The sequence below is a fragment of the Mesoplodon densirostris genome, chromosome 10 (genome assembly GCF_025265405.1).
Source record: "Mesoplodon densirostris isolate mMesDen1 chromosome 10, mMesDen1 primary haplotype, whole genome shotgun sequence".
Taxonomy (NCBI): Eukaryota; Metazoa; Chordata; class Mammalia; order Artiodactyla; family Ziphiidae; genus Mesoplodon; species Mesoplodon densirostris.
In genome coordinates, this window is record NC_082670.1 from 73454839 (window position 1) to 73468411 (window position 13573).

The window sequence follows — 13573 nt, forward strand, 5'->3', positions numbered from 1 at the left end:
GTTTTCTGAGAAGAGGGAATTGCGTGTGCAAAGGCCCAGAGGTTGAAGGAGGGTCAGAGCTTGATGAGTCTGAGAAAATTCCCAACTCCTAATCAACTTCTGGCTCCATACACAGCAGACTTGCCTTCTCTGGCATCAGCCCCTGCCTGCTGTTACCAACATAATGTATCTTCTAGGCCACTGTGATTGAGTCAGGATGAGCACATGACGCCAGTCTGTCCAATCAGAGCCTGTCCTGGGACTTTGGATGGGAGGATTAGAAAGGAGGCGGGCTTTGGGGGCTGGGGTTGCTGAGAGTTGATGATGGATGATGTGGCCTGCCTGTTATCTAGCCCCAGCTTGAGCTCCCTGCTCCCTTTCCCTCTACCCCACCCTAACTAGGCAGAATTGAGCCCTCCTCTGTGTGCCCCAGACCCTGGGTTTCTTGTCTCCTGAGAGTCCAACTCACACAAAATTGAAAGGTTTTCTTGTTCATCTTCCTGTGCATGCCCTGAGGACTGGGCCTGTGTAGTAGGCTCACCATGGCCACCCTAGCACTCACAGTGGAACATAAAAACCATGTGCAGCCCTGCAGCCAGCCCTTGGGAGAACAGTTCGTAGGCAAGTGCCCCCAACTCTGAGATCTGTCACAGCCCTGATGAGGCCAACAACACAGAGCCACTGGTTACATCAACTCTCAGACCTGGCCACCTCCACAAGAACACTTGGCAATTCCACAGAACCATAAAAACCTTGACCTCTTGGGAAAAGGACTTAACCAAGAAAACAGATTGATGAAAAATAGTAAGGTTATGTTCCCTATTAAAATGTCCATCACTGGGTGAACTACATGGCCTTAACATCAAGACCTTAACATCAAGGTCTCCCCTGATACCTGGTTGGCCCCACCCTGCATCATTCTCTCTGTTTTTATCACTACCTGATTCATATATTTACTTGCTTATTTGTTTATTGTCTTCCCCCCACCAGTCATTAAATTTTTGCCCCTGCTCTATCCCCAACACCTAGAACAGTGCCCAGGATTAGTAGGTGCTCGATAATATTTGCCAAATAAAAAAAGTGTCTGAATGAACTAGGAGTCTTTGTGTTGCACACTAACTATGACTGGGCACATTTACTTAATCCTCATGACAGCCCTACAGGGTAGGTGTTACTGTCTCCTTACAGATGAAGAATCTGAGGCTTGGAGAGAGAAAGTGATTTGATCAAAGTCATAAGGTAGTGAGTGTCCCCAAGAACCTTAGTTTCCTTTACTCAAATTGGAACAAAGGATGAGAAATCCTGCTGGGCAGTGGCCCTCATCACCTCCATCACTGTCTCACACCTGAGTGATGAGGGTTTAACCAGAGAAAGGAACTTCCTGGGAGACTGGGATTGGAGCCCAGTCCTGCGCAGTTTCAGAGCCTAGGATGCAAGCGAGGAGCCTAAGGACCAGTGGAATATCCAAACAGACTCCATCTCTGGCTGAGATCTGGTTTCAGGCAGAAAGATGAGAAAGCTGCACACAGCTCCTCAAATGAGTCTAGGGATGATCAGAGTGTCCAGGAGCAGGTTGGTTGCTCCTTTCTTGCTGATGTTTCTCAACAAAGAGTCAGCCATTGAAATTATTGGAACATATATTTTTCAGGTGGATCAAAGATTTAAATGTTTTTTTTAAAGTGAACTATAAAAATACTGAAGAAACAAAGGGAGAAGATTGTAAAATCTTAGAGTAGAGAAGTCCTTCTGAGTATGTCACCAAACCCAGAAACCATAAGAAAAAAAACATTTATTTACATTAAAAATAAAAAGTCTAGGTGGAAAAACCCACCATCAAAACCAAAACACAGGGCTTCCCTGGTGGCACAGTGGTTGAGAGTCCGCCTGTTGATGCAGGGGACACGGGTTCATGCCCCGGTCTGGGAAGATCCCACATGCCGTGGAGCGGCTGGGCCCGTGAGCCATGGCCGCTGAGCCTGCGCATCCGGAGCCTGTGCTCTGCAACGGGAGAGGCCACAACAGTGAGAGGCCCGCGTACCGGAAAAAAAAAAAAAAAACCAAAACAAACATAAAACTGTAACTGGCTACAATGTACTGGCAAGTCATTTCAAAATAAAGAGCTGATTTCCCTAATATATAAAGAGCTCTCATAATCAATAAGAAAAAGACCAATGGCCCAGTAGAAAACTGGGCACAAGATACAAAAAGACCATCTACAGAAAAGGAACTACAAATAGTGTCTCTCAAACCTGTGAGAAGTTGGTTATCCTCTCCTACTAAGATAAATGAAAATCAGAGACTTCCATGATGGCACAGTGGTTAAGAACCCACCTGACAATGCAGGGGACATGGGTTTGAACCCTGGTCCGGGAAGATCCTACATGCCTCAGAGCAACTAAGCCCATGAGCCACAACTGCTGAGCCTGTGCTCTAGAGCCCGCGAGCCACAGCTGCTGGGCCCACATGCCACAGCTGCTGAGGCCCACCCGCCTAGAGCCTGTGCTCCACAACAGGAGAGGCTACTGCAATGAGAAGTCTGTGTGTGGCAACGAAGAGTAGCCCCCGCTCGCCTCAACTAGAGAAAGCCCACGCACAGCAACGAAGACCCAATGCAGCCAAAAATAAATAAATAAATAAAAATTAATTAATTAATTTTAAAAAGATAAATGGAAATCAAACTAGACTTGCATATTTTTTACTTATAGGTAAAGATTAAAAACTTTAATAAAAAATTGCAATGGTCAAAGGATAGGGAAATAGACTGGTGCAACCTTCATGTAGGACAATATCTACAAAATTATTGTATATTCCCTCCCCCCCTTTAAATTTAGGTGAAATTCACATAATATAAAATTAACCATTTTAAAGTGAACAATTCAGCACGTTCACTAAGTTGTACAACCACCACCTCTGTCTAGTTCCAAAACATTCTTTTTTAAAAATAAATAAATTTATTTATTTATTTTTGGCTGAATTGGGTCTTTGTTGCTGCACGTGGGCTTTCTCTAGTTGAGGCGGGCAGGGGCTACTCTTCTTTTTCTATGGATTTACTTATTTTGGATATTTAATATGAATGGAAGCATAAAATATGCAACCTTTTGTGTATGGCTTCTTTAAATATTTATTTGGCTGCACCAGATCTTAGTTGTGGCATGTGAACTCTCAGTTGCAGCATCTGGAATCTAGTTCCCTGACCAGGGATCGAACCTGCGCTCCCTGCATTTGCAGCATGGAGTCTTAGCCACTGGACCACCAGGGGAGTCCTGTATATGACTTCTTAATATAATGTTTTGGAGGTTCATCTACCTTGTAGCATGTATCAGCATTTCGTTCCTTTTTATGGCTGAATAGTATTCCATTGTGCGTATATGCTACAATTTGTTTATCCATTCATCCAGTTGATGGATATTTGGGTTGTTTCCATCTTTTTTTTTTTTTTTTTTTTTTTTTTGCGGTACTCAGGCCTCTCACTGTTGTGGCCTCTCCCGTTGTGGAGCACAGGCTCCGGACGGGCACGCTCAGCGGCCATGGCTCACGGGCCCAGCCACTCCGCGGCATGTGGGATCTTCCCAGACCGGGGCACAAACCCATGTCCCCTGCATCGGCAGGCAGACTCTCAACCACTGCGCCACCAGGGAAGCCCCTGTTTCCATCTTTTGACTATTATGAATAGTGTTGCTATGAACAATGAATGCCTTTGACACAACAGTTCCGTTAGGCTGATCCTACCAATATGCCCACACAAAAAATTATAAAGCAAAAAATTGAAAACAATCTAAATGTTCATCATTGGGGGGCTAGCTACATAAAGTCTGCATATTTGCAGAGACTGCTCTGCAGCCCTCACAAGGAACAAGGCAGCTCTTCAAGGACTGATACAAAAAGATAGAGGTATCTTATGTGAAAACTTCAGGTGCAGGATACAGTGTAGAGTATGCTATCATTTGGGTAAAGAAAAGTAGGGGAAGAGGAAAGATTTAACATATATATCTATATAATTTTTATTTATCCATTTATTTAAAGTGAGATATAACTGACATATAACATTGTATTAGTCCAAGGTGTACAACATGATTTGATATATGTATATATTGTGAAAGGATTACCACAATAAGTTTAGTTAATATCCATCACCACAGAGTTACAAGTTTTTTTCCTCGTGATGAGAACTTTTAAGATCTATTCTCTTAGCAGCTTTCAAACATACAATGCAGTTTTTTTTTTTGTTTTTTGTTTTGGCTACATTGGGTCTTTGTTGCTGCATGCGGGCTTTTCTCTGGTTGTGGCGAGCAGGGGCTACTCTTTGTTGTAGTGCGCAGGCTTCTCACTGCAGTGGCTTCTCTTGTGGAGCATGGGCTCAGTAGTTGTGGCTTGCAGGCTCTAGAGCACAGGCTCAGTAGCTGTGGTGCATGGGCTTAGTTGCTCCACAGCATGTGGGATCTTCCTGGACCAGGGCTCGAACCCATGTCCCCTGCGTTGGCAGGTGGATTCCTAACCACTGCGCCACCAGGGAAGCCCTACAATACAGTATTGTTAACTATAGTCATCATGCTGTACAGGACATCTCCAGGACTTATGTATCTTATAACTGGAAGTTTGTACCTTTTGACACCCTTCATTCATTTTGCCTCCATCTCCCACCACCTCCTGTCCCGCCACCTCTGGCAACCACTAATCTATTCTCTGTATCTATGAGTTTGGGTTTTGTTTTTTGTTTCGTAGATTCCACGTATAAGAGAGATCAAGCAGTATTTGTCTTTCTTTGTCTACTTATTTCACTAGGCATAATGCCCTCAAGGTCCATCCACATTGTTACAAATGGCAGAATTTCTTTTTTTATGGCTGAAAATATAAAATATATAGAATATATATAATAAATTAAACATGTATTCTATATAGTATATAGAATATATAATAAATATATTCTGTATAATATATTCTATATAATATAGATTCTATATTTTATATATATATATATAAACTTTCTTTACCCATTTATTCATTGATGGACACAGGTTGTTTCCATGTCTTGGCTATTGTAAATAATGCTGCAGTGAACATGGTGGAGGCAGATATCTTTCTGAGGTAGTGATTTTGTTTTCTTCAGATAAATCTTCAGATAAATATCAAGAAGTGGAATTGCTGGATCATATAGTAGTTTTATTTTTAATTTTTTGAGGAACCTCCATACTGTTTTCCATAGTGGCTACACCAGCTTACATCCCGGCAACAATACACAACAGTTCCCTTTTCTCCACATTCTTTTGCCAGCACTTGTTATTTCTGGTCTTACATGTTTTTGGTTTTGTTTTTTTGCTTGAACTTGCACAGAATACCCCGACATCTCTGGAAGGATCCACAAGAAACTAGTAATATTGGTTGTCTTCAGAGAGGGGAACTGTTTGAGCCATAGTGAAATGTATTAAGTTTTTTGAATTAAATATAAAATAAATCTTGTTAAGAACAGATATGGGGGCTTCCCTGGTGGCGCAGTTGTTGAGAGTCCGCCTGCCGATGCAGGGGACACGGGTTCGTGCCCCGGTCCGGGAAGACTCCACATGCCACGGAGCGGCTGGGCCCGTGAGCCATGGCCGCTGAGCCTGCGCGTCCGGAGCCTGTGCTCCACAACGGGAGAGGCCACAACAGTGAGAGGCTCGCGTACCACACACACACACACAAAAAGAACAGATATGGGACTCAACAAAAGCTCTTTTCATGGTGAATGAAAAAAACATAGCATAAAAATCTTTTTCCTTTTTCTAAGCTTGCTCCTTCCCCCGCCTCCATCCCTCACATGCTGACTGAGTTAGCTTGGGCAAGGTCTCCGGCCAGGAGGGGGCAGGCTTGGGTTCCTTCGAGCAGTTGGGAGAAGGGTGTCAGGATAAGGGTATAACTGGAGAGTGAGGAGTTGCATGGCCTCCAGGGAGGACTCTACCCAGAAATGAAGACAGACCCACCCCAAGGAACCTCACCTACAACTTCAGACACAGGAAACAGAAGAGCCTGGAGGCTTCTGGAGAGAAAAAAAGGCAAACAGAAGCCAATCCAGAGGCCTGGGAATGACAGGGGCACTGGATTTCAGCAGCAGCTACAGCCAAAAAACAATGAACAGAACAGTCAGAAAGAGTTCTGAGCCAAAATACCAGTCAAAAGCAAAGGCAGGGCTTCCCTGGTGGCGCAGTGGTTGAGAGTCCGCCTGCCGATGCAGGGGACACGGGTTCGTGCCCGGTCCGGGAAGATCCCACATGCCGTGGAGCGGCTAGGCCAGTGAGCCATGGCCGCTGAGCCTGCGCATCTGGAGCTTGTGCTCCGCAATGGGAGAGGCCACAACAGTGAGAGGCCCGCGTACCGCAAAAAAAAAAAAAAAAAAAAAAAAGCAAAGGCAGAATACAAACACTTTCAGAATTGCAGGGACCCAGAAAATTACCAGGACCCAGTCATACCCTCTTGGAAAGTTGTTAGAGGTTGTGCTTCAGCAAAATGACGGAGTAAACCAAGAAAGTCAGGCTTGGGATCCAGGCAAGAGCAGAGGCTCCCAGGAGCCTAGGGAGCCAGAGGAGCCTTGGTAGCACCGGAGGAACACTTAGGTCAGCTTGGAACAGGGAGGATGGGATTGCCATAGGGCTCCACATGGCTCTGAAAACTTAAAATAGTTAAGCTGGGCAACAGACCACCTGTGACACCTGGCTGCCAGGAGCTTCTCTGAATACACCTAGAGGACAGGATCTTCATCTACCCAGGGGAGTCCAAGATGGTGAGTTTGGGGAATAAACTGTGTTTGCATTGTTTCCTCTAGTTTTAGACTTTAACAGCTTCTGAGCCATTGGCTGGTGGGATGAGTAGCTTACCCCACTGATAGAATTGGGTTTGCCCCACTCTGGGTCTCTGGTCCATTTCTGTCCTGATGACAGGTTGTAGCTCAGGTGTCCTTTGGAAAGCTTTCTCTGACTTCTCCCCCTCCCCCTTGCCAGCTGGATCAAGCACCATCCACCAGGACTTCCACCATCACTGCAGGGGAGCTCATTTCCATTAGTACTGTACTCCTGTGCCCAGTGCTTGGGGCCTGACACACATGGTGGGGTCAGTAAATTAGCTCCCAGGCTACCCTGGAACTGAGTCATTTGAGGGAGGGGCTGTTGGGCACAGCTACCTGCCCCAGGAACCTTCTTCCTTGGGTGGAGGGAACTCCCAATGGGGCAAGGCTGGCCTCCTGGAGGAAGTAAAGCCTAGTGAGCATATGCTGGGCTTGGGTGTGGAGGAGAAGGTAAGGACTCATCCTGCAGCCCTCCCTGGGCCCTGGGCTGTGGGGCCTCAGGGGCTTTGAGTTGTCAAGCCTGCCTTCCTGGAGGAGGGAAGGGGAAGAGAAATCCCCTCTGGGGGTTCTGAGTCAGCTGCACTGTCATAATGGAAACAGCACAGCCCTGGGTGTCAGGACACTTCCCTTCTGTGGGTCTCAGAGTCCCCCTCGTTATGAGATGGAAATAACAGCCCTGAATAGGGAGTTGGGCTTCAGTGACAGAGGGTGACAAAGCACTCTGTTAACATGCTGCTGACCCCGCTGACCCAGTGGTGATAGGTAACCAGGAGTTAAGAGGCTGCAACATCTTGCCTCCAACCCAGATGAAAGTCTTTCACTTCCCTTAGGCGCAAGTCTGAACTCTGACCAGTTGGAGTCTTTTGGGGACCATGGATTCCTTTTGTCCATCAGTCACTTGCACTCTAATGAGGCCCCTGCTGTCTGTCTAGATGGGACATCTTGATTGGAGGGGCAGCTGTTTAGGAGACCTGGCCTTGAGGGTGGGAGCTGCTTCTCAGGATAAGGAAGGCCAGGGTGCCACCAAGCCCCATCTGGGAGTGGAGGGTGCCAGGCCGAGTGGGTGAGGCATGGAGGTCTCCTGAGGGAACACTGTGCTCTGAGACTCTTACTCAATGTGTCAGTCTGACACCTCCAAGGACATCTTGTTCCCATCTTGCCCTTGCGTAAGGTCCGGGCCCAGCAAGAAGAGGCCTGAGGCTCTGCCATGGACACTGATCCAGCCCGGAGGCCCAGGTGTGCTCTCATCGACCCCTACAGCCTCCTTGGGTGGGGAGAAGGGACTTTTCCCTCTCAAAGACTCGTGCCCCTTATGTGTGGGTGAACGTCAGCCTGCTCAGGTTCCTGTGTGAGCCGGGCCAGCGTCTTCGTCTATCTAGGCCTCAGTGTTCTTGCCTGTAAAGTGGGGTTGATAACAGCGTTGGCTGATTAGGAGGCTTGAGGAGTCGGATGGCACCCAGGCCGCTCACAGACTCCGGGGCGGCGGGAGGTTGGGGTTTGGGGGCGTCACCGCCCAGCCGGCCCCGCCCCGCTTCCTCCTCCCGGGTCGGGCGGGCGGTGCCGTCGGCCCAGCCTCCTGCCCGGCGCCCCGCGGGCAGCCCCGGGCCGCTGCGCCATGTCCGCCAACTGGTTCCGGCGCCGCTTCCTGCCTGGGGGTCCGCTCCCCGCGCCGCGGCCGCCCCGGCCCCGCGCCAGCCCCGTGCCCTACCGGCGGCCCCGCTTCCTGCGCGGCTCGGGCTCCAGCCCCGGCACCGCCGACGCCTCGTGCCGCCCGGACGCCCGGCCAGTGCGCAGCCCGGTGCGGGGCCGCGCGCTGCCCTGGAACGCAGGCTACGCCGAGTGAGTGCCCGGCCCCGAGCGGCGCCCCCGCCCCCGACACTCCCCGCTCCCTGCGACTCTCAGTCCTGAGGCCCCGACCCCCACCCTGTGATCCTGCCTGGGGTCCCGTGCTGACCGAGAAAACAGGCCAAGCTGAGTGAGGAATCCCGCCTCCCCAACCTTGTGGATAACTCCCTCTTGTCGGCACTTCCGCACTCTTGATCTTAGGTCGGGAAGGAGACACACACACACACACACACACACACACACACACACACACACACACACACACACACACACACACACACACACACACACACACACACACACACACACACACACACACACACACACACACACACACACACACACACACACACACACACACACACACACACACACACACACACACACACACACACACACACACACACACACACACACACACACACACACACACACACACACACACACACACACACACACACACACCCTCACCCTGGGTTATGGCCTGTGCAGCATTGGACAGGGATTCTGGCTGAGATGGGACAGGGGATAGGCAAGGAAGCCCCACACCTCCGCAGGCAGACTTGCCCTTACCTCCCAGCCCAGGTCAGCAGGTAAGCTCCAGATGGGCTGGGCCCTGAGTTTTGCTTTAGCTGTGAGGTTACTGAACAGTTAGCAAATTTACAGCATTTGTTTGTCCAGGTGTGTGTCAGGGACAGCATGGGGGCTGTTACTCCAGAGGGAGGGTTCCTCTCTGTGTTCCAAATCTGTTCTCTGTGCCCATGGGGGCATAGGTGTGTCCCTAAAGGGTCACTGATCACTTCCTGGCCTCAGGATCATCAATGCAGAGAAATCTGAATTCAATGAGGATCAGGCGGCCTGTGGGAAGCTGTGCATCCGGAGATTTGAGTTTGGGGTTGAAGAGGACCAGGAATGGCTGACCTTGTGCCCAGAGGAGGTGAGTGCAACTGGGCCTGAGCCCCTTTTACAGGCTGAGGCCAACATTGGGGCCAGGACTGTAGACTGAGGTTCTTGCCCTAGTGCCCTACATTCAGCCAGGGGACAACTGGGGAGGCCAGGCAGAGCCTGACGCCAAGCCTTCCTGTGCAGTTCCTGACAGGTCATTACTGGGCACTGTTTGATGGTCACGGTGGTCCAGCTGCAGCTATCCTGGCTGCCAACACCCTGCACTCGTGCCTACGCCGGCAGCTGGAAGCCGTGGTAGAGGGCATGGTGGCCACTCAGCCCCCCATGCACCTCAGCGGCCACTGCATCTGCCCTAGTGACCCCCAGTTTGTGGAAGAAAAGGGCATTAGGGCAGAAGACTTGGTGGTCGGGGCTCTGGAGAGTGCCTTCCAGGAGTGTGTGAGTGTGACCTTTGGCTGGGAAAGGAGGGAGGGTTTTACCCTCAGGGACCTGAGGGACTCTGGGTTGTGGGGTGTCCCTGCACATGATGGTGATCACCCTGGATCTTTGGATTGGGAGGACAAGATTGGGTTGGTTGGTTTGTTACTAAACAGTTATCATAACCCCACCCATTTATCCAGCGCCTACTATATGCTAGGTACTTTTCCTGTATCATCTTGTTGCACACCCTGTTGGTCATTGGTTTCCCTTCCTCACTGTTTTGAATAGGACTTCCCTACCTCCAAAGGGATACGTCTAGATCTCCTGACTACAGGGATCCTGGAGTCATAGCTAGACTTTGCGCTGGGACTGCCATGCTTGTTAGTGGGGAAGTAAACTGTAGGGTGAGGGTTGGGGGCAGTGGTATGCTGGCAGTACCAGCAGCAGCTAAAGTAGCCTTGGTTTGCTCCAGGATGAGGTGATCGGGCGAGAGCTGGAGGCCTCAGGCCAGGTGGGTGGCTGCACAGCCCTGGTGGCTGTGACCCTGCAAGGAAAGCTGTATGTGGCCAATGCTGGGGATAGCAGGTGAGTGAGCCCGGAGGGTGGGCAGGGTGGGGTGGGCAGACAGGCAGCAGAGGCAGTGGGGACAGTGAAAGGGGGCTGGAAGTCGAGAGACAGAATTGGGGAAGATTGGCTGAATTGTGTACTTATTAGCATGTGTCGAGTGTGAGGGCGGACAGCAGATGCCAGGGAGGTCAGAGACCTCAGGGACCAGGCCAGATGGCTGAGGCTTTACCCTGCAGGCCTTAGGCAGTCATGGGGGCCTTTGAGCAAGGGATTGGTATGGGCAGAACTGGCCCCTGGTGGTTGGAGAAGGGGCCGGCAGGAGGGAGGCTATGGGTAAGGATGGAGGCTGCCCCCCAGACTTTTCCCTCTCCTCTAAAACCTCATCCAGGGCCATCTTGGTGCGGAGGGATGAGGTACGGCCCCTGAGCTCTGAGTTCACCCCGGAGGCTGAGCGGCAGCGGATCCAGCAGCTGGTAGGTGCCCTTGGCAGAGGGAGGCTGTGGAGCCCTAACTCCTGGGCCACCAGAGGGAGCCTGATCTAAGCATGGCCTCCCTATTCCAGGCCTTTCTCTACCCTGAGCTGCTGGCTGGCGAGTTCACCAGACTGGAGTTCCCTCGGCGACTGAAGGGGGATGACTTGGGGCAGAAGGTTTTGTTCAGGGATCACCACATGAGCGGCTGGTGAGCGAGGTGGGGTTGGGGGACACAGTGGGGAGAGCCCTGGGGTCCAGGCTCAGCTGTGTGGCCTGGGGCAGTCCCCTTCCACCTGCGCAGGGTGGGCCCTGTGTTGGAGGTGGTGAGGTGGTAAGTAGGGCCTGGGTTGATGCTGGGTTTGCTCCTGGTAGGAGCTACAAGTGCGTGGAGCAGTCGGATCTCAAGTACCCACTGATTCATGGACAGGGTAGGCAGGTCAGTGAATGGCGCCTCCAAGAATCTCTCTTAAATTGCCCCCTGTAGAGGTGGGAGCTCCTTTGTCCCTTGTGGGGAGCTTTGGCTGGGGTCCTAGGGACTGCTCCAAGGTCAGAGGATGTTTCTCCCTCAGCCCAGGTGCCCAGGGCCACAGTCCACCTCTGTGTGCTTTACTTGTACATTTGCTGGGGCTGTTTGCTGTCACCTCACACCTCCCTTGTCTCCAGGCTCGGTTACTGGGAACACTGGCCGTCTCCCGGGGCCTAGGAGACCATCAGCTCAAAGTCCTGGACACAAATATTCAGCTCAAGCCCTTCTTGCTCTCTGTCCCACAGGTGAGGGGGCAATAGCCTACACCAGCTTCTATCTGCCCAGAAAGGCAGACTACGCAAGGTTGGCAGGAGCTGGGAAGGGAGCCAGTGAGGAAACCTTAGGCTTAACTTGCAGGTGACTGTGCTGGATATGGACCAGCTGGAGCCGCAGGAAGAGGATGTAGTTGTCATGGCGACTGATGGGCTCTGGGATGTCCTGTCCAATGAGCAGGTGGCACGGCTGGTGCGGAGCTTCCTCCCTGGCAACCGAGAGGACCCACACAGGTACTATAGCTGCTGGGGATCTGCCTGGGCCTGAGTTGGTGCCAGCAGAAACACCAAGTAGTAGTCATGGCTGAGAAGACAACACTGCAGATGAGTCCGACTGAGAACAGTTGGCCAGGACTAGAGCTATCAAGCTTCCTGGGGGTGACTGTGGGTCCCAAAAATCTCTGGGTCCAGACACCCGTGGTCCAACCTGTGGCCTTCCAGGCTTGTGGCTTGTCTGGCCCCACAGTTAGACTGCATTGCTTGGGTCCTCAGTGTCCAGCACTGTGCAAGTTCTCCCTGAGGGCTGGCCTTGCCTCTTTGCTCTGGCCCCGAAGTACATCTGCAGGATGGTCCCCACAGGTTCTCGGAGCTGGCCCAAATGCTGATACACAGCACACAGGGGAAGGACGACAGTCCCACACAGGAAGGGCAGGTGTCCTACGACGACGTCTCTGTGTTCGTGATTCCCTTGCACAACCAGGGCCAAGGGCGCAGTAGCCACTGAGGATTCAAGCATCGCATCCCAGAACCACTTACGGGCCAGGTGCATTGTGAGCGTCCACCATGGTCAACAGCAGGTCTGCCTGCCCCACCCCCAGACCCAGCCCTGACCCCACCATTTCAAGGGGAGCATTTCTACAAGGCAGTCAGAACTGGGAGAACGCAGCGAGTCCAGCTCCCCAGGTCCCCCTTTGGCAGGCAGGGAAAGAGCACTAATGTCAATAATGTCTGGCAGAGTCACTTTACAACTTAGGAATCCATGTAAGCCTCCTCAGATAGGATCCTTAACAGCCCACTATATTATCCCCAGATGGGGATAGCTGGACTAAGGGCATTGGCCAAGGATGCCAGGAAGGGCAGACAGCCTGTGTTTGGATCCGGGTCTCTAATGCATCAATGTCAGATTGTCTACTCAACAACCCCCAAAGCCCATGCAGAGTGCCTTATGGGAAGCCTCATATCTGCTAAACAGCCATCTTGAAGCAGCCCTTGGAGACCGACCAGTTCAGGTCCTACCCTGCTCCCCTCCGTGCTGGAGGAGAAGCACAGGCCCAGGGGCTAAAGTTGGGGGAGAACTAAGGGCCAAGAAGGAGCCCCAGAGTTGACTGAGTAGTGAATGCCCCGATTACTGATGCTGCCTCTAGCCCAGTCTCCCAATTGCTCCTCTCTGGCTCCAGCCCTGCCCTAGGCTGATGCCTCAACACCACCGTTTTGTTGTTCCCCATCACCTTCCTATTAAATGTTTGTGTGCAGAAGAACCCTTGTGAATCGTGAATTGCTATATAGCTTGACATTACAGTATACCTTTTGCTTTTTCTTGTTCCCTTCTAAAAAAAATCACTCTTACAAGTTTGCCTATAGTCAGCATTGTGTTTTCTCTGTGGCCTCCCCAGTTCGCAGCTTGGGGTGAGTCCCAGTGAGAGAACTGCTGCCCAAGGAACAGAAAGGAGGTCTCCACCACCATCTGTGGGCTCTGGGCTTGAGGTATCAGAAGGGATGCCTTGTTTTTTTTAAGGCAAATTATAGTGATTTTAGTATAAAGTTTATAGTA

The 13573-nt window shown here is 51.0% G+C and overlaps 1 protein-coding gene across 3 annotated transcripts; it reads left to right on the plus strand.

Moving 5' to 3' along the window:
* Positions 1–8380: 8380 nt before the first annotated feature.
* On the plus strand, positions 8381–13280 carry PPM1M (protein phosphatase, Mg2+/Mn2+ dependent 1M). Of its 3 annotated transcripts, none has more exons than XM_060109667.1 (10): positions 8381–8632; positions 9452–9575; positions 9728–9982; positions 10437–10549; positions 10920–11004; positions 11094–11212; positions 11377–11440; positions 11668–11775; positions 11888–12036; positions 12382–13280. In XM_060109667.1, the coding sequence occupies exons 1-10, from the start codon at positions 8409–8411 to the stop codon at positions 12524–12526; spliced, it is 1386 nt and encodes a 461-aa protein (XP_059965650.1). In that variant the 5' UTR covers positions 8381–8408; the 3' UTR covers positions 12527–13280. The 3 variants fall into 3 exon arrangements, with proteins under 3 accessions (XP_059965650.1, XP_059965652.1, XP_059965651.1); XM_060109668.1 differs by lacking the exon at positions 8381–8632 and adding an exon at positions 9140–9231; XM_060109669.1 differs by lacking the exon at positions 9728–9982.
* Positions 13281–13573: the final 293 nt, after the last annotated feature.

What these genes read in the sequence shown, in the direction of transcription:
- PPM1M (XM_060109667.1), top strand. Translation starts at nt 8,409, where the DNA reads ATGTCCGCCAACTGGTTCCGGCGCCGCTTCCTGCCTGGGGGTCCGCTC. An exon ending in TGACCTTGTGCCCAGAGGAG is followed by an intron (nt 9,576 to 9,727) that starts GTGAGTGCAACT and finishes CTTCCTGTGCAG; the next exon opens with TTCCTGACAGGTCATTACTG. An exon ending in GGCAGCGGATCCAGCAGCTG is followed by an intron (nt 11,005 to 11,093) that starts GTAGGTGCCCTT and finishes TCCCTATTCCAG; the next exon opens with GCCTTTCTCTACCCTGAGCT.